The 24,508-nt window shown below is 49.2% G+C and overlaps 2 protein-coding genes across 2 annotated transcripts in view; both read right to left on the minus strand.

Moving 5' to 3' along the window:
- ATP6V0D1 (ATPase H+ transporting V0 subunit d1) overlaps nt 1-15,019 on the minus strand; it is a 42,927-nt gene extending 27,908 nt beyond the window's left edge. Inside the window, exon 1 of the mRNA XM_003812192.5 lies at nt 14,636-15,019. Coding sequence (XP_003812240.1) covers nt 14,636-14,765 — 130 coding nt within the window. The 5' untranslated portion in view covers nt 14,766-15,019. The remainder of the gene's footprint in view (nt 1-14,635) is intronic.
- A 1,273-nt stretch (nt 15,020-16,292) lies between these two features.
- AGRP (agouti related neuropeptide) lies at nt 16,293-17,834 on the minus strand. The gene is made up of 3 exons (XM_055100336.3): nt 16,991-17,834; nt 16,747-16,832; nt 16,293-16,540 (listed from the first exon to the last, which is right to left on the minus strand). Exons 1-3 carry the CDS (start codon nt 17,118-17,120, stop codon nt 16,358-16,360), a joined length of 399 nt encoding a protein of 132 aa, XP_054956311.1. The 5' UTR covers nt 17,121-17,834; the 3' UTR covers nt 16,293-16,357.
- Between the last annotated feature and the right edge of the window lie 6,674 nt (nt 17,835-24,508).

The following is a 24,508-nucleotide window of genomic DNA, read 5'->3' on the forward strand; positions in this document are numbered from 1 at the left end:
CCTCTGGTGGGAAGAGGGTATGCCAGCTCCAGTTCCCCTTCAACACATCCCTCCAATTTAATCACTATCTCAGACTCCTGGTCAGCATCTCCCAGTCATCAACCTCTGAGGGAGTGGGACTACAGGTACCCACAGAGCTATGCAGGAATGTCTCATAAAGAACAGGAGTTGGGCCAGGCGCGGTGGCTCACGCTTGTAATCCCAGCACTTTGGGAGGCCAAGATGGGCAGATCACCTGAGGTTGAGGGCTCGAGACCAGCCTGACCAACATGGAGAAACCCTGTATCTAGTAAACACATACACACACACAGACACACACACACACACACACACACACACAAAATTAGCCAGGCATGGTGGCGCTTGCCTGTAATCCTAGTACTCAGGGGGCTGAGGCAGGAGAATCACTTGAACACGGGAGGCGGAGGTTGTGGTGAGCCAAGATTGTGCCATTGCACTCCAGCCTGGGCAACAAGAATAAAACTCTGTCTCAGAAAAAAAAAAAAAAAAAAAAGAACAGAAGTTGGCCGGGCACGGTGGCTCACACCTGTAATCCCAGCACTTTGGAAGGCCGAGGCTGGAAGATGACTTGAGCCCAGAAGTTTTGAGACCAGACTGGCCAACATAATGAGACCTTGTCTCTACCAAAAATAAATAAAATCAGCTGGGCGTCGTGGTGCATGGTTTGCAGCCTAGGTGGTCAAGGCTACAGTGAGCCATGATGGAGCCACTGCACTCCAGCCCAGGCAACAGAGTGAGGCCCTGTCTCAAAAAAAAAGAAAAGAAAAGAAAAGAAAGAGAACAGTAGGTGGATATAAGCCTGGAAAGCCAAACCGGAGACCACATAGACCTGAGTCGGTCATAAGGAACTGGTCTGTCTTGCATGAGTGAAGACAAAGCCTTCAGAGGGACAAGGCTGAAGAGGACGTGGAGGGAAGCATGGGCATCCTCAGCCCTCTACACTCTTGCTCTCCCTCTCAGCCAGACCCTCCCAAGTCTCCAATTCCCTTTATCTAAGTCTCAACTCCTTTTGTCTCTACTGCCTAGTATGTGTCTAATAAAAGCAAGTGCTTAATAACTCAGAAACAGGGAAATCTATGATATGGTGCATCCCTGGGGTTGGGGGGTGGGAGACTTGGCTTTTCCTCCCCCACACCCCCAAAGCCTAGTACTCAGCCAGTGCCAGTAGAGCTGTCATGGCTGGGCACAGTGGCTCATGCCTGTAATCTCAGCACTTTGGGAGACCGAGGTGGGCGGATCACGAGGTCAAGAGATCAAGACCATCCTGGCCAACATGGTGAAACCCCGTCTCTACTAAAAAGACAAAAATTAGGCAGGCGTGGTGGCGGGTGCCTGTAATCCCAGTTACTTGGGAGGCTAAGGCAGGAGAATCGCTTGAACCCAGGAGGCGGAGGTTGCAGTGAGCCAAGATCATGCCACTGCACTCCAGCCTGGCAACAGAGTGAGACTCTGTCTCAAAAAAAAAAAAAAAAAAAAAAAAAAAGAGCTGTCACTCATCCAATCAGGCAAATATCTATTGAGCATCCACTCTGGCTAGGACTGCGCTGTTGAATCCTTACAACCTACGAGTAAGTGATTTCTGTTTCATTTTACAAGTGGGCAAATACATCTCTGCATCACACAGCTGTCCGGAAGGGAGCCATGGTCTGCCTGATGCCTGGCTCCACACAGAACTCAAGAAAGGTTCTGGCAACCCATAGGGGCCCTAGGGTCCTGACCCTGAGCAGGCGCAGATGACTTAGAGACAGTCATATCATGTCCTTGCACCTGTTCATTCTGGATGCAGATCCTCCTAACAAGCTGCAGTGTGTCTGATCACTGAGCTCAAAGCCCAAGAGCAGCTACAGGTTGGGAAGGGGACCCTGGTGCTATAGCAGGCATCCTGACCACAGCAGGAAGAGTGAATGGGTGGCCTGACAGAAGGCCAGGGACAAAACTATGGGAGGCAGACCTGGGCCCTCAGGGACAGTGTTTCTGTTCCATCTCATTCCAAGTCTAACAGCCGTTAATGCAGGAGAGACTCTGCTATGTTCAGTGTATGCCACTTAAGAAAGCAGGGAGCCTGGGCAACATAGTGAGACCCTGTCTCTACTAAAAAATAAAAAATTAGCCAGACATGGTAACACATGCCTGTACTCCCAGCTACTTGGGAAAGGTGAGGTAGAAGGATCACTTGAGCCCAGGAGGTTGAGGCTGCAGTGGGTCATGATCATGCCACTGCAATCCAACCTGGGCGACAGAGTGAGACCCTGTCTTAAAAAAGGAAAAGGAGCTAGGCGTGATGGCTCATGCATGTAATCCCAGTACTTTGGGAGGCCAAGGCAAGAGGATCACTTGAGCCCAGGAGTTCAAGACCAGCCTGGGAAACATGGCAAAACCCCTTCTCTACAAAAGATACAAAAATTAGCTAAGTGCGGTGGTGCATGCCTGTAGCCCTACATACTTGGGGGGCTGAGGTGGGAGGATTGCTTGAGCCTGGGAGGTCAAGGCTGCGGTGAGTTGTGTTTGGGTCACTGCACTCCAGCCTGGGCAACAGAGCAAGACCCAGTCTCAAAAAGAAAAAGAAAAAGAAGGAAGGAAAGAAAGAAAGGAAAGGAAGCAAGCAAGCAGGGAAATGAGACTAATATATTCCAGAAGTGTATTATGCAATGTTTAAAATAAGGTGTTGAAGCATTTCCGTCTCTGCCATCAAGAAACCCTAGTCACCCAGAAAGCCTTATTTACTAAGGACCCTGAATGGCTGACATCTGCCTAGGCTGAGGGTACTTCAAAAGGCCTAGCAGGGGTTCAAGCACTGGCTCCACCTCGGAAACCAGGCCCAAGAAATCGCTGAGTAAACCCAAGAAAAAGTATATGTTATCACCCACCAGAGCAAGTTCTGACAAGACATCCTGTGGCAGGGATTTGGAAACAGCAGTTATTGGCTCCTGTGGGGACTCTTACTGACTTGACCACAAATAGCTTCTCAGATAAAATCGGGCTAAAGGCCAGGCGCGGTGGCTCACACCTGTAATCCCATCACTTTGGGAGGCCAAGGCAGGTGGATCACAAGGTCAGGAGTTTGAGACCAGCCTGACCAACATGGTGAAACCGCATCTCTACTAAAAATACAAAAATTAGCCAGGTGTGGTGGCACGTGCCTGTAATCCCAGTTACTCAGAAAGCTGAGGCAGGAGGATCGTTTCAACCTGGGAGGCGGAGGTTGCAGTGAGCCGAGATTGCGCCATTGCACTCCAGCCTAGGCAACAAAGCAAGACTCCTTCTCAAAATAAATAAATAAATAAATAAATAATAAAATCGGGCTAAAGTATATGCCAGTGCAAGATGTAACCAACAAAGGGAATACAGGAGTAGGGGTCAGGAGGAAGAGGCAAAGGACAGACAGAAAAACAGCCAGTTAAGTGGTCACCTGCTCACAGTGGCTATACCTGGACAGGGGCCCTGCAGCTCTGGCCAGCTGACATGAGAAGGGTCCAGCTCTGGCCTGGGCCCTCAAGCACCCCCATAGGACTTGGGAGTCTTCAGGTGTAAAGAGAAGTGGCTTCTTGGGGGTTCCCTAAGACTCAGACCAGCCCTACAATGCCCCACAATGCGAAACAAAACCTGGACCACAAAGGTCCCAGGCTCTCCAGCACAGGCCTCAGCTTTGATAGCTGCTGGGTGTGCGTACCCTTCTCTTTGCTTACCTATATGTCCTAATTTTCCTTAAATATCTTTATTGAATGTATCAAATTATAAAATGTGTTCACTGTAATACATTTAAACAATAGAAGAGTACATAAAAAGTCAACATTGAAATCTTCCCCCTACCAGCCTCTATAAATCCCTCTCCCCAGAGGTTGTCACTCATGACAACTTGGCGCCTATGCTTCCAAAAACATGCATATGTCCATCTGGTAGTCTACCAAGATGAGGGATTACATGTAACGCTTTGCAACTTTTCACCTAACAACATATTTCTAAATCAGCCCTTATGGAACTTCATGCTTTTGAGCACTCTCTCGTAGTATTCCATTGTAAGAATAGACCATGGTTTACTTAACCAGACCATAACCAAATCACCGGATATTCCATTGGTTCTAATAGTTTGCTGCTACCAACAAGGCTGGCGTAAACACCTCTGTACATGCTATCCCATGTTAATCTACGGGACACAATCTTATAAGTTGGGTTGCAGGGTCGCACGGTATATACATGCAGTGTTTTGACAAAGGGGTGACAATGTATACCCCTTGGAGAGTCTACACCAAGTCATCCTTCTACCAACTTTTTGGAATTAAAAAATTATATTTAGTCAAAAAGAAAACAAGAAAACAAAAAACCACCATGCCCCAGCATCATGCAGGAAGAGACACGGCAGGAATCTGGAGGGAGAGCCCAGCTGTCCCTCTCTCTGCTCCGCTTGCCAAACTGGGCTCCATGCCAGGTGTCCTCGTTAGGCCACACTTGTGTCCACTTGGCCCACAGTTAAGGCTGCTCTCTAGCCTCCTGGCAGGAATTGTGGGCAGAGCTAGGCTTCCAAGTTAGGCTTGCCCTGGCTATGAGCCAACAGATGGCCTGGCGCGGGCCTAACTGCCACCAGCCAGTGTACTGGTGACTTCCAGGTTAATATCTTTAGTGTTACTACCTCACACAGCCAACTGCCTGCCGGACTCCCTCAGACATCTGAGATAGAATACTTCCCCTCCCACCCCCCAATCTGCACCCCTAACTTTCCTATCCCTTCTCTGGTAGCCCGCATCTCAAAAGGAGCTCCAGCATCCACCCAGTCATTTATTAAGCCAGCAGCCTGACTTCTAACCCTCTTCACCCACATCTAATAAAAACTGGACCAATCTTGTGGGTTTCATCTCCCAAGCTGATCTCTGACCTGGTCCTTCATCACCCCTCATTCCACTCCAGCCCTGGTTAGTCCATATTCTCCTACCTGGAGAGCTGCAAGAGCAGCTAGCAAGTGTCCTGCTTCTGGCCTGCTCCCACAAATCCATCCTCTAGAGCCTCAGAGCAAGTTTCTTTTTTGTTTATAATTGACGTGTAACAATTGCACATATTTATAGGATACATGTGATATTTTGATACATATATACACTGTGTAATGATCAATTCAGGGTAATTAGCATATCCATCAACTCAAACATGTATTATTTCTTTGTTTTTGAGACAGAGTCTGGTTCTGTTGCCCAGACTGGAGTACAGTGGGGGTGACCCTGGCTCACTGCAACCTCTGCCTCCTGGGTTCAAGCAATTCTCCTGCCTCACCCTCCCAAGTAGCTGGGGATTACAGGCATGCGCCACCACGCCCGGCTAATTTTTGTATTCTTAGTAGATATGGGGGTTTCACCATGTTGCCCAGGGTGGTCTTGAACTCCTGACCTCAAGCAATCTACCTGCCTTAGCCTCCTAAAGGGCTGGGATTACAGGCATGAGCCACCACACGTGGCCTATTATTTCTTTGTGTTGAGAACATTCAAAATCGTCTCTTACAGCAGTTTGAAAATATATAATGAATTATTGTTAAATACAGTCACCCTATAGTATAGAATAGAACTTATTTCTCCTATCTAGCTGTAATTTTATACAGATTAATCATCCCCCTCTCAGAGCAAGTTTCTTTTTTTAAAAAAATTATTATTAATTTTTTTTTTTTGAGACAGGGTCTCTCTCTGTTGCCCAGGCTGGAGTGTAGTGGTGTGATCACGGCTCACTACAGCCTCAACCTCCCAGGCCCAAGCGACCTTCCCACCTCAGCCTCCCATATTATTATTTTTTTAGAGATTGGGCCGGGGGGTGGTTCTCACTATGTTGCCCAGGCTGGCCTCAAACTCCTGGGCTCAAGTGATTCTCCCACCTCAGCCTCCTCAGTGGCTGAGATTACAGGCGTGAGCCACCACACCAGGCCCAGTGAGTTTCTAATTGTATCATACCACCAACCCTACCTCCTCCACAATTCCCCTTTTCTTCACCCAGTGAGGGGTTAGGTTCCCACACTGGCTCATGACAGCGAGATGCCAAACCTCCCCCCTGCCTAGCCCTAGCCTCCATTCCTGCTCTGGGGCCTCATTCTCGCAGGCAGCAGCAGCAGCAAGCTGGAGGGGAGCAACAAGTGCAGCAGGCTGCCAGACACCACCAACAACCTGTGCCAGTTCATCCGCCACTGAGCACTGGGGTCTCCTTGTGCAGCAATGCCACTGCCCAGGGCAGTGGGGCCAACAAGAGGGAAAAACTTCAGGCTTGTGTGGGGTCCTGGCTCTCACAACTCAACATGCTCATTCCCTTCCTTCCACGAGTAAATGTTCTTTCCATTACTGCCTTCTGCACACCCTTCTCCCAATGCCCTCCCCCAGCCCCCAGCTCCTCTCTCTTGCTTGTAGTCACTAGATTGCCAGTACCATGTCATCTCTTCCTTTGGATCACGTTTGACTCAGAGGAATTTAGGACTGAGCTAAGCTCATCTTGCTGTCCAAGTTGTGGTCATCTAATTTCACCAATTCAATAGAGTTTCCTTTGACAAACAAAATGAAATGAATAAAATATTTCCAGGCGGCTGGGCGCGGTGGCTCACGCCTGTAATCCCAGCACTTTGGGACGCCAAGACGGGCGGATCACGAGGTCAGGAGATCGAGACCATCCTGGCTAACATGGTGAAACCCCGTTTCTACTAAACAAAATACAAAAAATTTGCCGGGCGTGGTGGCGGGTGCCTGTAGTGCCAGCTACTCGGGAGGCTGAGGCAGGAGAATGGCGTGAACCCAGGAGGCGGAGCTTGCAATGAGCCAAGATCGTGCCACTGCACTCCAGCCTGGGCAACAGAGCAAGACTCTGTCTCAAAAAAAAAAAAAAATATTTCCAGGCAAGACCATACACAGAAAATCCTAAACAAGACATTTCCTACACATTAACCTTAATCTAAGAATCTCTCTCTTTTTAAAACAATTTTTTACCATAACTTTCATCCTTCCTGAGCAATATGTCCTTCTAAGACACCCACAGCCTTCCAGGAACCAGCCCAATGCATCTATCCAGACCTCGCTGCTGCAAATCCTCGACACACACTCTACTTTCTCCTTCCACCTCCCAAGGCTGCTGTCATGCACGAGGCAGTTTCGTGTTTCTGAGACTACTAATGCCATTCCTTCTCCCTATGCTCTTCCCACCTCTTGGCCTGGCTAATTTGGGGCTGGGGGGGGCGGCGCAGCAACAGCTTTACTGAGATATAATTCATTTGCCATATAATTTGCCAACTTAAAGTGTACAATTCATGGTTTTAAGCATACTCACAGAATTGTGCAACCGCCCCACAATCAGTTTTAGGACTTTTTTTTTTTTAGATGGAGTCTTACTCTGTCACCCAGGCTGCAGTGCAGTGGTGCAATCTCAGCTCATTGCAACCTCCACCTTCCGGGTTCAAGCGATTTTCCTGCCTCAGCCTCCCAGGTAGCTGAGGTTACAGGTGCCCGCCACTACGCCCAACTAATTTTTTGTGGTTTTGTTTGTTTGTTTGAGACAGAGTCTCGCTCAGTCGCCCAGGCTGGAGTGCAGTGGTGCAATCTCGGCTCACTGCAAGCTCCACTTCCCAGGCTCATGCCATTCTCCTGCCTCAGCCTCCCAAGTAGCTGGGACTATAGGCGCCCACCACCATGCCCGGCTAATTTTTTGTATTTTTAGTAGAGACGGGGTTTCACCGCATTAGCCAGGATGGTCTCGATCTCCTGACCTCGTGATCTGCCCACCTCGGCCTCCCAAAGTGCTGGGATTACAGGCATGAGCCACCGCACCCAGCCAATTTTTTGTATTTTTAGTAGAGATGGGGGTCTCACCATGTTGGCCAGGCTGGTATCGAACTGACCTTGTGATCCCCCCAACTCGGCCTTCTAAAGTGCTGGGACTACAAACATGAGCCACCGTTTCTGGCCAGTTTTAGGACATTTTTATCACCCCAAAAATAAAGCCCATACCCATTAACCGTCACCCACCACATAACATCCCCTCCCTAAAGTACCCTGCACTTACTGTGCACTCAATGCTGTTTTGATGGTCACTCAGTCTGCCTGTTAGACAGGCACACTTGCCCTAAGCAAGACCTGTGTGACATACTTGTATTAGCCACTCAAGGCCCACCATGGCACCTGTCTCCTAGGAGTGACGGCAGGGAATGACCACAGTGGAGCACCTGGCCTCTCCAACTGTTCACTTGGTCCCAGGCCCTGTGCTTACACTTCACAAACATCTCAGAGACCCTAATATTATTCCCATTTTACAGCTGAGGATAAATGACTTGTCCAAGGTCACAAAACCAGTTAAGTGGCTGCGCTGGGATCAGTCCATCAGTAAGGTCTTCTCTAACTGTCTAGACATTGTCTCTGCCCATCCACTGCTGTCACCTTCTAGCCTCACCTTCTTCTGTTCTCATTAAGGTCTCCTATGACCTCTGAATGGCAAAACCAAATGGAAGGCTGACTTTATCAATCTCTTGGCCACATTTGGCACTCACTACCTCATTTATTTTCAGGCTCTCCTTTGGAGCTACCCACATTTCAGGGAATGCCTTTGGCCTTTTTGGCAGGACCATATTTTCCCCCAAGTCCTTTGATCAACTGAAGTGCTTCCTGGGGGATGGTCCCATCTTCAGCTTCTAGTCTTCTGATTCCATGGTTATCTCTTGGGGACCGTGGACACACCGCTATCTCAATTTCCCAAGCTCAGAACTGTCACACCTGAGCACCAAAAATAGCCTTCATATCTCCACTCAGATGGCTCACAGATCCCTCAATTTCATCTTCTCACTTCTCCAACGTGTTCCTTCTCCTACATGCCACCATCATTTCATTTTGCCACCTACACAGTTGCCTAAGCCAAGATGAGGACATCGACCTTGACTTATTCTTCCCCCAGCCTTCTTGCCCAACGCTCAAGTCCTATCAAATCCCCTTCCTAAAATTCTCCTACAATACTCCCAGCCAATGCTTGAGGTCAGGCTGCCTTCACCGCCAGCCTGGATTACTATAAGAACCTGCAAACTGTTCTTTCTGCCTCCAGGGTGGCCTCCACCTTCAAATTGCAGGTATCCTGTTAAAGTACAAGTCTAATAGTTTTACTATCCCATCCGCTGCACTCAGGACAGAGTCCTTTCTATGGTTTTTACAATCCTTCTAGAGCTAATCTCTCCTTAACTTTCCAGCCACACTCCTAACCACCCCACAGTCTGTGCTAAACGACTTGCCACACCATCAACATTTGCATCTGCAGTTTCATGTGACATTGCGACTGGTGATTGGCCAAGTCCAGCCTGGAGTCTCTCTTCTTCCTGCATAAAATTGTCTCTTGTGAAATAATGTTGAAAGGCACAAAGAGATGTAATGGACAGAAGACAAATGAATCAGGGTAGAGAGGGATAAAAGTGTTCTGGACAACAGCCAGCACATCAAACATGGGCGCTTCACCCATGGCCTCCAACGATCTAACTCTCTGGCTGAGAAGAACAATTTCCAGGATCACTAGCTCACATGGAAGCTGAGAAGGTCACAGGACTCCTCTTGAGTGTTAATTATATTTCTTTGCAACAGGAGGGAGATGTCCTGACTGGCCCAAGTATCAGGTAGAGCTCCCATTCCAAATTAGGAAACTGGCATTCTGGTACTCATCAGCTGAAGCGGTGCTACATAATCCAGCAAGCTGTTTGCTTCTCTGTATTTTCCAAGTTTCTGAGTAAGAGAAGAGCTAAACTAGCCATGGAAAAAACCAAGACTGATGTCCAATACAGTATCAGTGAGAACCCCATATGACTCAGATTATGGTCTCTAAATACAATTTTGTAATACAAAGAACCAAGTCTCCTAAGAGAAATGAAGACTCTAGGTCTGGGTCAAGAAATCTTCAAGGTAAGATTAGAACATATGGGCATCCCAGGCCAGATGGAGTGGCTGACACCTGTAATCCCAGCACTTTGGGAGGCCGAGGTGGGTGGATCACCTGAGGTCAGGAGTTCAAGACCAGCCTGGCTAACATGGTGTAACCCCATCTCTACTAAAAATTAGCCAGGCGTGGTAGCGTAGGCCTGTAGTCACAGCTACTCAGGAGGCTGAGGCAGGAAAATCACCTGAACCTGGGAGGCAGAGGTTGCAGTGAGCTGAGAACGTGCCACTGCACTCCAGCCTGGGCAAGAAAACAAGATTCCATTCCAAAAAAAAAAAAACCAGACATCTCAGATAGTAAGGAAGCTTTCAATGGCTACAGGGTTATATAAAAAAGACTTGGCAGTCAACTGAAAAAGCTTCCACTGGCCAAGAGACAATTTAAGCATCAATAAGATTAATCAACTGAAACATAACAAATACATTAAAAACCATTAGTGTGTTATAATACTAAACAAATCTTGGTTGGTTTAGTCACAAAACCTCATTAGTCATTTTTGGAGGATGTCAGTGAAACAACTCATTATTTTGAAACCTGGTAACTATTGGAAAGAAATAAGCATTTATCTTAACCTCTCCTATACAGACTGTATCTCAGGATAACTAAGTACTTGATTACTGGAAGTTTACAGGCATAGAAGTAGTCAAGCTGGCAACTACAGAAGGAAACAGAATTAGAATAGCACTATTTTGCAACCCCCGATGAAACGATGGCTTCAGTCAATAAATGTCAATTATTCCTTACATCCTAAAAAGAGAAACTAGGTATTACGTGCCTCCCAATAGAGGTACAAACATTGGCTGGGTGTAGTGGCTCACACCTGTAATCCTGACACTTTGGGAGGCTGAGGTGGGTGGATCACCTGAGGTCAGGAGTTCCAGACCAGCCTGGGCAACATGGTGAAACCCCATCTCTACTAAAAGTACCAAAAAATTAGCCAGGTGGCGGGTGCCTGTAATCCCATCTACTTGGGAGACTGAGGCAGGAGAATTACTTGAACCTGGGAGGCAGAGGTTGCAGTGAGCCGAGATGGCGCCATTGCACTCCAGCCTGGGTGACAGAGTGAGACTCTGTCTCAAATTAAAAAAAAAAAAAAAAAAAAAAAAAAGAAGTACAAACATCACCTATTAAGTATTTACAAAAAAAAAAAAAAAAAGAATTGAACCAAAATCTGAGCAAGCCTCTAGATCTACTACTAATTTAAAGTGGGAACAAGGGACAGAGGAACAAGTTCAACTATATGTCAGAGATGGGATCAGTAAAACTGAGATGGATGGAAAATCTATTAATCAAGTGATCTAACTTCAATCTATATATTAAAATACTTGAGAGAGTATCAACTGAAATGTATGGATCATATTTGCATCCCAATTGAAACAAATAAATCATATTTTAAAAATTTGAGACAATCAGGGGAACTTGAATACTAAATGGATATCTGATTACATTAACAAATTACTGTTTTTAAGGAAGGAGGAATAATATTGTCATTTTTAAAAAATACTCATGACTTTTTTCAGAGATGCTGAAATATTTACAACTGAAATGGTATGCTGTCTGGGACTTCTGAATAATTTGGGAGTGGGGGTATAAATGGAACTAGTATTGAAACAAGACAGATAATTATTTTATCAATAAGAATTTATGATTGTTGTAGTTAGATGATTATTACTTAGGGGCTCATTATATTATTGCTTCTTATTTGTATATGTTTGACAGTATCCATAATAAACAGTTTTTTTTTTTTTTTTAGATGGAGTCTTGCTCTATAGCCCAGGCTGGAGCACAGTGGCTCGATCTCGGCTCACTGCAAGCTCCGCCTCCTGGGTTCACGCCATTCTCCTACCTCAGCCTCCGGAGTAGCTGGGACTACAGGCACCCGCCACCACACAAGGCTAATTTTTTTGTATTTTTAGTAGAGACGGGGTTTCACCGTGTTAGCCAGGATGGTCTCGATCTCCTGACCTCGTGATCCACCCGTCTCAGCCTCCCAAAGTGCTGGGATTACAGGCATGAGCCACTGCGCCCTGTCAATAAACAGTTTTAAAGAGAAAAGAGGAAAGCGAAATTCTGGAGGGTACAGGTACAAACAATACTGAAAACAAGGGCTAACATTTACCTAGCGCTTATTCTGTCCTTGGTGCTGGGCTAAGTGTTTTACATGTTGTAGCTTGTTGACATTTCACAACCTGTATGAGATAGGTGCCGTTAATACACCAGTTGAAAAACCCAAGGCCCGGAGGTGTTAAATAGGTTATCTAAAGTAGTCCAGTAATTGGCAGGATTGGAATTCAACCCAGGTTTGCCTAACTCCAAAGTCCACCACACTTTGTGCACCAAGTGCTGGAGGGATGGCTTGCATGAGGGATATGAGGGATAGAAATGTGTGTGAATGGCCAAGCGTGGTGGCTCACGCCTGCAATCCCAGTACTTTGGGAGGCCAAGGTAGGTGGATCACTTAAGGTCAGGAGTTCGAGACCAGCCTGGCCAATATGGCAAAATCCTCTCTACTAAAAAATACAAAAAAATTAGCTGGGCATGGTGGCACATGCCTGTAATCCCAGCTACTCAGGAGGCTGAGGCACGAGAATGGCTTGAACTGGTGAGGTGGAGGTTGCAGTGAGCAGAGATCGCGCCACTGCACTCCAGCCTGGGTGACAGGGCTAGACTCTGTCTCAAAAAAAAAAAAAAAAAGAAAGAAAGAAATGTGTGTGAATGAGCAAAGGATACCTGAATGCCACACTAAAGATCTGGATGGTATTCTACAAGGTGGGGCAGAGGGCGGGAGGGTGGGTGCCTATGTTGAGCAGTGTTATAGGAAAAATGTGTAGAAAGAATGGCCTAACATGTTCATGGGGGATGATAGAGGGTCCCCTGGGAAGATGGGAAGAACCCTGTGCCCCCAGAAGCTGTTACAGGAGAGCGGACAGCAGCAGGAGTGAGGAAAGTCAAGAAGGGAAACAACCAACCGAATGTCTATTGATGATCAATGATGTTCACCTTAGATTTAGGCAAATAAAGACCTTCGACAAGTCCCAGGCAGTCCACAAAACTCACATTAAGCTCCAACTGTGTGCCAGGCCCTGTCCCAGGCAGCCTCCCTCTATTCTCCCCTTTTTACCACAGTAAGGGTAATCGGTTGCTGGCAGATGCCTACTACCCAGCATCCTAAAGTGCTCTCCTTCCCCACCTCCACTCACATAAGTAAGGTAAACAACTTTTCTTGCAGATGTACGTTAACATCATAACACCTACAATTATTGTACTGCCGATTTTTTTTTTTTTTTTTTTTGAGACGGGGTCTCGCTCTGTTGTTGCCCAGGCTGGAGTGCAGTGGTGCAGTCTTGGCTCACTGCAACCTTTGCCTCCCAGGTTCAAGCAATTCTCCTGCCTCAGTCTCCCGAGTAGCTGGGATTACAGGCGCCTGTCACCACGCCCAGCTAATTTTTTGTATCTTGAGTAGAGACAGGGTTTCACCATTTTGGCCAGGCTGGTCTCGAACTCCTGCCCTTGTGATCCACTCGCCTTGGCCTCCCAAAGTGCTGGGATTACAGGCGTGAGCCACCGCGCCTGGCCTGTACTGCAGATTTACATTAAAATCATAACACCTACAATTATTGTATTTTAACGGTAAGTTTTCTATTTTAAAGGTATTTATTTTCACTTTACTGGTCCAGTTTGCAAGGCAAACAATAAATGACTTTTTTATTTGAGCTCACTTTTAACCTCACGAAGTTTCTGATGAGAAAATGTTCTCTAGTGGGTGAAACATCTGGCCATCCTCCCCCCACCCAGCTACCAATTACGAGGCTATCAGCACCTCTGCTCAAGAGTACCACTTGAGGATCAGGGATCCCCTCACATCCTGGCCACCCTTCCCTTCCCTACCACCTGGAGCGGGAGTGGTTGGCAAAGACTGGAATTAGGGACACCTCTAACTCAGTACATCTGTTGGAGCTGTGCCTCAGAAGTCAACGCCACTCTGGAGGTGTGTGCTGAGAAGAAAGGGGAACTCGGTTTCTCATTACTCTTGTGCTCAGAAACCCTGTCCCAACAGGCATCCCCCTCGCTGAGGGGGTGGGATTAATTGGCCAAATACTTGTATATGAACTTCCAGACCTGCAAGGGCCACCCTTGTTTTCCCAAACATTGCCTTCAGGAGATACTGCCCAGCCAGCAGTTCAGAGTTGGGAGAAAACCCTCGATAAACTGGCTCAGCAATTCCCCAGGAAGGCTCACCCCGCAGGCCAACGCGAAGACACGATGATCCCAAAGACCTTAGTGTCTTGGCGGGGGGAGGGGGAAGAGGTGGGGGACTTTTCCGCTTAGCTTCCCTAAGAGTTGCTACGCGACAGCTCTCGGGCTACGTCAGGGTAAAGAGGTTTGTATGGCCACACCTCGCACCGACCAACTACCCCCGAAACACTCCCTCCTCCCAAACTGCAGGGTGAGCACAGCGAGAGAAAAGGTGGCCCAAGCAGAGGCGAACAACTGCGGTTCTTAAAGCCTTGTTTGAGTTTGGGCCCGCGCCGAGCCACAGCTAGAGGTAGATCCCGCTCCTGCGCGTCCGCTATCAGCCCCAGGATTCCCAGAGAGGCCTCTCAGGCCCTTCAAGACCCCCCCTTCCGGCTTCCCGGCCTACACCTCTGAACCCTCAAGCCCCGGCCAGCCTCTATCCCCGCCTTTCGCGGCCCCGGCTCACCCTCTAGCGTCTCGCACTGCACCAGGTTGAGGTAGTCGGCCTGGCTGAGCACCCCGGCCTTCAGGCCGCGCACCAGTCCCTCCAAGTAGCCATTGTCCACGTTAAAGTAAAGCTCCGGGAAGAACGACATGGCTGCTGCGGGAGCGGCGGGACCGGAGAACCGGGAGCGGCGGGACCGGAGACCCAGGACCGGCGAACCAGGACCGGCCGGCACGAATCGCGACTCCCCAGGTCAGCTGACGCTGCGTCCTCAGCGGGCTGTCAAGTGCGTCAGGTGACGCGCAAGCGCCTCACGTTACCATAAGGGGGCGTGGCTCTGAGCGGTGCCCGGCTTCCGGGTGGCTGCGCGGAAGCGCGGTGCAGGCGTGGGCTGGGGATGGCCCTGCGGCGCCTGCGCGCTAAAAAGAGGAAGTTTGAGGCCGGCCGCCTGGTGGCGCCTGTGGCCGCAGGGATTTGACTGGGCCTTCTCTAGCTTTCCCCGGTTTGCTGCACTTGGCGCTGCAGGGCGGGCGGGGTAAAGAAGGGAGCGAGCCCTTCTCAAGCTTGGAAAGTTTCCAGACTGCTGGGCCAGCCTCCTCCCCAGAGGGAAACTGAGGTCCGATTGAGGTAGGAGAATAGGTTCTGGAGGCGGGGAACTTGAGGCCAATACGTGCTGAATTCTGAAGCTGAATCAAGGGAAAACACCAAGGTCTGGGGGCAGGGAACCGGAGGCCAACTAAGGCGAGCTTACTAAAGCTAAACCAAAAAGAAAAACCCCATCTCCCCATGTCCAAGTAACAAAGGATCAAAGGCCACTGTCCCCACAACCCTCCCCCTTCCACCACGTCTCAGTTGAAAGGGAGAGTGCCTTGGATTGGCTGCGGGCCAAGCACGGGCCATCCCTTCATCTGCATAGGGCGCCAATTCACCTTAGCCCCATTTATGCCTTGTGTTCCATTATTGGAACGCTAAGCATATGGGAGTTATTTATATCCTACTGCTCAAGGTCATGGCCAAGGTCTGATTGCAAAAATTCAAAAAGATTGCAACCTCAGGCATAAATGGATTAATTAGCCATGGACCAAACCCTTCATCCAGATAAGGGGTAACGGACAGGGACCGCAAAAGGAGTACTTAAAACCCGGAAAACTTTGTAACTGAGCCCCTTCAGCCTCTTGCTCAGGCCCACTCCCACCCTGCGTAGTGCTTTCTCGCTTTAACAAATCCCAGCTTTCTGCTTCCTTCCTGTGTGTCATTCGTTTGTTACTTTCTGGGTTTTGTTCAATTCTTTGTTCGAAACGCTAAGGACCTGAACAACGCACACTCCTGGCCTTCCCTTTGATAACAGGATGAGGGGCAGGCTTTGCGTGGAAGTAGCAGCAAGCCCTGGAGCCTAAGGCTTATTCGTTAGCCAGGAGTGATAGCCCCTGTGCCGCGCTGCGTCCTGCGTTCCCCGCACTTGCTGTACAAGATTTTCGAAAGCTGGAGTGCGGCTCTTCTCTACTTTTCCCAGGGGCACCAGGACCCCTAAAAGCGCCCGTGTATGTGCCTCCTATGATAGGGTAGCCCAGGCCCTGGGATAAGAGTATGTGTGGTTTCTTGGCTTGGTGACACTCCCACCCCCTCCATGAACCCTCCCTCCTTTGACGGCCACGTTTGAAATAATCACAGCCTTGGGGTTGGTCCCATCCTTTATTCGAGTTTCCTTGCCCCTACCCTAGCCCCGACCCTGACGTTGGCCAGCTACGTGCGGCTGCAGGGGTTCATGGCAGTACCCAGCTTGCGGCAGTAGCAGAAGGCATTGAAGAAGCGGCAGTAGCACGTGGCACATGGGTCACAGCAAGGCACCTGCTGTCCCAGGCAGGACTCATGCAGCCTTACGCAGCGACGTGAGGAGCGGGGCTCGCGGTCCTGCAGGTCTAGTACCTGCAGGGGTGGGGAACCAGCACAGGCCTCTAAAGACAGATCCAGGGATCTTACCTGTCCCAACCTGTGCAGGATGGCAGTGGAGCATGGGGAGAGGTGGTCGGTAGTGTCATCGCTGGTGAGGGAGTTTGGAGCTGGGAAGAGGAGCTAATACCCAATGCCCCCTCCCAAGGGCCACCACCTTACCCTTTTCCCTGAGCAGTTACCTCTGCCAAGGCCTGAGCCTCCTGCAACAGATCCTCTTCTGCCTGTTCTGCAGTTGTCTTCTTCAGTGGGGCCCGCAGGCCCAGGCCTGGGGCAGAGGATGTGAGGGCAGGAACCCCTATGCACAAAGCACCCACCTCCCAGGGGAGGGTTTGGGAAGGGAGAAAGAGGGTTTATGCCAGGGGAGACTATTTGTGGCCAGAGGGTATTCAGGCCCCGCCCAGTCCCACCCTTGCTCACACTGACCTGGGAGCTCTGGGAGCAGGGCCTGGTCAGGCCTTCTGATGCCCTCCATGGGGGCCAAGCCCATCTGGGCTCCTCGCGTGGCAGGCAGTGCCAGCAGCAGGGCACAGCTCAGCACCGCTGCGGTCAGCATGGCCTGGCTCAGCAGGAAGATGTACCACTTAGTCCCTCCTCATCCTTGGAGTCCCCTCTAGGTGCCCAGATAGAGACCCCACAGAGAGGAGGAGTCCCTGCCCAACCTGAGGACTCACCTCTGCCTCCGGGATTCTTGCCTAGAGAGTTCCCGGCCACCCCGTGCCCTTGGCTTATATGGCAGGGCCTAATGAAGGGCCACACGTGACTGATCCCTGCAGCCAGGCCGTGAAGGACCCTTCCTGGAGGGTGGGGGCACAGTTCAGGCCCTCACTCCCTGAACCTGAGCCTTTTGTTCTACAAGAGGAGTGCCTATCTCCAATTTGGGGTGAGGTTTCCAGGAGCCGATTAAAATTTGGGAGCAAGAGAGGGTGCCCAGGGTCCACAAATTTCCACAGGACAGGGACCTAGGAGCTGAGCAGGGCTGGAACCATTAGCAATAACAAGGCAGGCGGCCCTGAAAGCTTAATTTAATTTGTGGCCCCAGAGATGCTTACTCAACCCCTATGTGGCATGTGGTTTCCTGTGCTTCCAAGAATTCGGGTCAAGGACATTGGAGCAGGTGATGGGCCAATGGCCACTGTTGGGCAGGGGTAGGTGCAGAACCAGAACCTGGGTTTCTTTGGAGGGAAAGGGGAAGGAAAAGCCCACCTAACCAATCCTAGGCCCTCCTGACTACATTTCTGGTCCTCCCCTCCCTTTCTCCCTCCAGGTTTCTCCAAGACCGCCCACTCCTGCTCCTGTCCCCAAACCCCTTTCTGCCTAGGGTTCCTGGAAGCCAAGGAAACAGAACGAACTGTTCCCTGGGTGGGCGAGCCACTGCAGAGTACAAAGCTTTCAGGCCGCCTGCCTCATTAGCACTAATGGCTGCTCCCTTCCGCCCTGTGTCGTCAGGACTGTCTATGCCTGGTCTCATCAGCACAAGGCTGGGGTAAGGACTGCCCTTTTGTGGAGATGACAGGACATACAGGACCCCGCTGCCCCTGCCTTCCCTCACCCCACTGCAGAGCTGTTTATCACACACGTGTCCATCTGGGAAAGGAATGCAGGCTGAATCAGCTTTGAGAGGATCACAAGGCCCCAGTGCACAAACTGGGTTGGCACAAGGCAGTGGAAAAAAGATGAAGGGGGCCAGGTATGGTGGCTCACACCTGTAATTCCAGCATTTTGAGAGGCCAAGGTGGGAGGATCACAAGGCCAGGGGTTTAAGACCAGCCTGGGTATCATGGTGAGACCCCGTTGCTACAAAAAATAAAAAAATAGCTGGGTGTAGTGGTGCATGCCTGTAGTAGAGGCTGAGGTGGGAGGATGGCTTGAGCACAGGGATTCGAGAGTGCAGTGAGCTATGACTGCATCACCACACTCCAGGCTGAGTGACAGAGCAAGATCCTGTCTCAAAAAGAAAAGAAGATAAAGGGTGGCCAGGCACGGTGGCTCACGCCTGTAATCCCAGCATTTTGGGAGGCCAAGGTGGGCGGATCACTGGAGGTCAGGAGTTCAAACCAGCCTGGCCAATATGGTGAAACCCTATCTCTACTAAAAATACAAAAGTTATTCAGGCATGGTGGCACATGCCTGTAATCCCACCTACCCGGGAGGCTGAGGCAGGAGAATCACTTGTAACACGGGAGGCAGAGACTGCAGTGAGCAGAGATCGCACCACTGCACTCCAACCTGGGTGACAGAGTGAGACTCCATCTTAAAAAAAAAAATGCTATTTAAAATGAAATGAAGCAATCCATACTCCCAACATTTATATATACTGGGACATCCAAGAAATTAAAATCACACCTCATTATGTCTTTTTCTTTGAGTCAGGGTCTCACTCTGTCACCCAGGCTGGGCCTGGTCAGCACCCATGCTATGGAGAGCTCTTCATGGTCAGGTGTGGACAGAGTGGGAGTGGAAGATCTCCTCCCACCCAGGTGCTCAGTGTCTTACCTCACCTATGAGCAGCGGCTGTCTTCACCTGAGTGTGTGCACACAGGTGTATCAGCCCCATGGGCAGTGATGGACGCGGGCTGAGGCACTCACAGGGCAGCCCATGCCCCGGTCAGGTCCAGTGGGGGAGATATCAAGAAAACCCACCGCCAAAATGCAATGAGCTGTGATCGCGCTACTGCACTCCAGCCTGGGCGACAAAGCAAGTTGCTGTCTCAAAAAACAAAAACAAAACTAAAGAAAAAAAAAACGGCCAGGTGTAGTGATTCACACCTTCTTGAGCCCAGGAGTTCAAGACCAGCCTGGGCAACATAGTGAGACTCTGTCTCTACCAAAAAAAAAATTTAATTAGCTGAATGTGGTGATGCACACCTGTAGTCCCAGCTACTCAGGAGACAGGGAGGAGGATAGCTTCAGCCCAGGAGATTGAGGCTGCAGTGAGCCATGGTGGTGGTGGCTCACGCCTATAATCCCAGCACTTTGGGAGGCTGAGGCAGGCAGATCACTTGAGCCTAGGAATTCGAGGCCAGCCTGGGCAACATGGCGAAACCCAATCTCCATTAAAAAAAAAAAAAAAAAAAGGCCAGGTGCGGTGGCTCACGCCTGTAATCCCAGCACTTTGGGAGGCCGAGGTGGGCAGATCACAAGGTCAGGAGATCGAGACCATCCTGCCTAGCACAGCAAAACCCCATCTCTACTAAAAATACAAAAAAAAAAAAAAAAAATTTAGCTGGGCGTCGTAGCGGGCACCTGTAATCACAGCTACTTGGGAGGCTGAGGCAGGAGAATGGTGTGAACCCAGGAGGCAGAGCTTGCGGTGAGCCGAGATCGCGCCACTGCACTCCAGCCTGGGTGACTGAGCGAGACTCTGTCTCAAAAAAAAAAAAAAAAAGTTTCACGGCCAGATGCAGTGGCTCACGCCTGTAATCCCAGCATTTTGGGAGGCCAAGGTGGGCAGATCATGAGGTCAGAAGTTCAAGACCAGCCTGGCCAACATGGTGAAGCCCCATCTCTACTAAAAATACAAAAATTAGCTGGGCATGGTGGCACGCACCTATGATCCTAGCTACTTGGGAGGCTGAGGCAGGAGATTTACTTGAACTGGGACCCAGGAGGCGGAGGTTGCAGTTAGCTGAGATCGTGCCACTGCACTCCAGCCTGGTAACACTCCAGCCTGGTAACAGAGTGAGACTCCATCTCAAAAAAAAAAAAAGTTTCACTATGTGGGTAATTTTACGGTAAGGAACCAGCCTGATATTCCCAGGACAATGCTTGTTGGCAAAAGGACCTTCAGAAATATGTGGCATGTTCTGGGAGGAGGATTTGGGAAACCCTGGGGGAGGCAGAGCCTCCTAAGTGAGGGTGTGGGCCCGGAACACAGGGACTCTGTGCAGGGAGGAGAAAGGGGAGAGTGTGCATGCTCGTTCCAGAGACCACATGAGGACAGAGAGGGGTGCTCAAACCCTCTCCCTTCTCTTCTTTTTCCTCCTGCAGTGTACTCCCCTTCAAGGGCCCTGTTCCCACCTTGTCCAGGGGAGAGGGTGGGGGGTGCAGGGAAAAACTGCAAGCACCCGTGGCTCTGTCAATCAGGGTTGATTTTGAAACCCCTACCCAGCCCATTGCCCCTTCCCCAGAGAGCACAGCCATGTGTTTCCTGTGAATCATCTGTAGGATTTCCTAAGGCAGAGGTTGCCTGGAGAGGCACGGTCTCCTCAGTCATTCAGGGAGAGGAGAAGATGGATGGGGGTTCTCTCGGGCTGGTGTATTGAGCCCTGAGCTAGAGGGGATCTGTGATGGTTAATTTTGTGTGTCAACTTGACTGGGCCAGGAATGCCCAGATATCTGGTTAAATATTATTTCTAGGTGTGCCTGTGAGGGTGTTTCCAGAATCATCCAATCCTTTGAGGGTTGGAATAAAACAAAAAGATAGAGAAAGTTGGTGCCGTGGCTCATGCCTGTAATCCCACCACTTTGGGAAGCCGAGGTGGGAGACTGTCTTGAGCCCAGGAGTTTGAGACCAGCCTGGGTAACATACGGAGACCCCATCTCTACAAAAAAATTTAAAAATAGCCAGACACAGTGGTGCACATCAGTGGTCCCAGTGACTCCAGAGGCTGAGGTGGGGAGGATCGCTTGATCCCAGGAGGTTAAAGCTGTAGTGAGCCATGATCACACTACTGCATTCCAGATTATGCGCACGAGACCTTGTCTTAAAAAAATAAAAAATTTAAAAAAAGAAAGAAAACTGGAAACAATCCAAATATCCATCAACAGCAAAATGGATAATAACATTATAGTGATATAATTGGGCCAGGCACAGTGGCTCACACCTGTAATCCTGGCACTTTGGAAGGCCGAGACGAGTGGATCACTTGAGCTCAGGAGTTCCAGACCAGCCTGAGCAACATGACAAAACCCTGTCTCTTCAAAAATTACAAAAATTAGCTAGACATGGTGGCGCAAGCCTGTAGTCCCAGCTTCTCGAGAGGCTGAGGTGGGAGGATCACTTGAATCCAGGAGGCAGAGGTTGCAGTGAACCAAGATTGCACCACTGCACTCCAGCATGGGTGACAGAGTGAGACCCTATCTCAAACAAACAAACAAAAGTATGTTTATATAACTGACAACTATACAGCAATGACAAGAGAATAAACTGCTGCTACACACTGCAACATGAATGAATTGCACAGACATAAGGTTGAATGAAAGAAGCATGCTGCGGAAGAGTGAGGATGGAATGATTCCAGCCCTATGACATTCAGACCCAAGCAAAATTATAATAAATGGTGATAAAACACAACAGCAGTTAACTCTGGGAGGGTGGGAAATTATTGGCTGAGGGGGGAAATGAGGAAAACGTGAGGTGTTGGAAAGGTTTTGTATCTTGATCTCAGTGGTGGTCACGCAGGTATATAAGTATGTAAAATTTCATCAAGCTGCACATTTAAGACTTGTGTATTTTGCCAAGTGCAGTGGCTCACACCTGTAATCCCAGCACTTTGGGAGGCCAAAGTGGGCAGATCACCTGAGATCAGGAGTTCGAGACCAGCCTGGCCAATATGGCGAAACCTCGTCTCCACTAAAAATAAAAAATTAGCCAGATGTGGTGGTGTGTGCCTGTAGTCCCAGCTACTCAGGAGGTTCAGGCAGGAGAATCACTTGAACCCAGGAGGCAGAGGTTGCAGTCAGCCAAGATTGTGCCACTGCACTCCAGCCTGGGTGACAGAGTAAGACTCCATCTCAAAAAATATATATATATTGTATTTTTTATTGGATATTATGTCTCAATGAAAACATTTTTTCTTTTCCTTTATTAGTGGCTCAAAAAATAATGGAGTGTCTGGCTGGACACTGTGGCTCCCGCCTGTAATCCCAGCACTTTGGGAGGCCGAGGCGGGTGGATCACAAGGTCAGGTCAGGAGTTCGAGACCAGCCTGACCAACATGGTGAAACTCCATCTCTACTAAAAATACAAAAATTAGCCAGGCACGGTGGCACGTGCCTGTAATTCCAGCTACTCAGGAGGCTGAGGCAGGAGAATTGCTTGAACCCTGGAGGCAGAGGGTTGCGGTGAGCCGAGATTGCATCACTGCACTCCAGCCTGGGTGACAGAGCGAGACTCCGTCTCAAAAAAAAAAAAGAAAAAGAAAGAAAGAAACTTCCCTCATCTCTGTAGCTATTTGTGTAACTTCCCCTATCTGTGTAACTACTGTTAACTGTGCGGCTGTGGGCATGTCTTTAGGAAAGCATATGTAGCTTCTCTTGTCTCTGTAGTTGCAGGTATGTTTTAGGTAAGTCTCCCCATCTCCCTCCCTGTGCAAGTTCCCACAGAGCTCACCATTTGCATGCCTGAAAAGGGGAGGAAACATTTTCCTGGGAGCCTGCTGATTATGCAAAGAACAAAGGCCTCTATCCTGGGCCTTGCTCCCTTATCTGTGCAGCTGCAGCTTGATTTTTCCCCAGGCTGCTCTATCTGTGCCTGTAGCTTTGATTTTTCAAAAGAATTTTACCAAGGACTAGCCGTAGCTGTCTGCCCAACTGCTTTATTCCTTTTCTCCTCCCTCAGCATCCTATAGGAGAAAGTCACCTTTGTCTCCAAATTCCCTGGTCCTGGTTTTGAAAATCCTGCTGGCACCTACTGCTGAAGGCTGTGGCTGGAGAATTCAGTGAGCTACTCTGATCTGGACAGGGTCTGATGGTCCTCACTTGACCTAAGCTGAGCTCTCCCAGGCTGTGAGCATCCCCAAGGTCAGCCTGTGACTCTCACAGAAGTTCTGACCTCCAGAGCCTTCCCCCTGCTGTGGCCTTTGGGATAGAGTAGGTTACATGGGCCAGCACCGTCTGCCAAAGTCAGGGCCAGAAACCTATCCATAGGAGCCAGATTTGGCTTTTGGCTTGGGCTAGTATTGACTTTGGGCACATTCTCATCCCAGAAAGAATAATTTGGGGTATGGGATTTCATGTTTTCTTTAGTACAGCCTTGAAAGCCACGTGTACAGGGTGTTTTCTTGCTAAGATAGCAGTCGGGCTATATTTGAGCAGTCCAGAGAAGTTTAAACTACAGAGGCATCTGGATATTGTCACAGTCTTGTCTGAGGTCAATAGCTTGCAAGCGGTAGAGCTAAGAGTCATACTGGGGAGTCTGACCCTGTAATGACCCCCTGGTCACTATGCTCAGAAATAATGACACCTGGAGTTGTATTTTTCAGCACAGATTGACTTTGAATAATAAATACGTAAGAATATTTCTTCAATGACACACACACACACACACACACACACACATACATACACAATTATGCCATTTCTCATCTTCCTTGAAGCACATGGCCCTTTGGCGTCTCTTTTATTTTCATACTTTTTTTTTTTTTTTTGAGATGAAGTCTGGCTCTGTCGCCCAGGTGGAGTGCAGTGGCACAGTCTCAGCTCACTGCAACCCCTCCTGGGTTCAAGCAATTCTCCTGCCTCAGCCTCCCAGGTAGCTGGGATTACAGGCGTGTGTCACCACACCCAGCTAATTTTTGTATTTTTAGTGTAGACGGGGTTTCACCACGTTGGCCAGGCTGGTCTTGAACTCCTGACTTCAGGTGATCCACCCGCCTCGGCCTCTCAAAGTGGTAGGATTACAGCCATGAGCTACCATGCCCAGCCTGTCATACTTTTTTTCGGAAACAAAAGATTAGTTCTGTATTTCAACATTAACAGTGACCACACTCTGACTCAATATTGGGGAAGTTTTGAAACCAACCCAATAGTCCCATAGACAGCTTTTTTAGATAAACATAGAAATCAACCCTTCTGATCCTAAAGCTTGAAACTTACATTTGTTTTATCTGAGTTCCCCTCTCAGGAAAGGATCCCCAGTCCTCTCAAAAAGTATCAAAGAACTGAAACCCACCAGATCATCCCATCCAGACAATGAGACTCAAGGGCCCTCATTCATCATGA

The sequence above is a fragment of the Pan paniscus genome, chromosome 18 (genome assembly GCF_029289425.2).
Source record: "Pan paniscus chromosome 18, NHGRI_mPanPan1-v2.0_pri, whole genome shotgun sequence".
Taxonomy (NCBI): Eukaryota; Metazoa; Chordata; class Mammalia; order Primates; family Hominidae; genus Pan; species Pan paniscus.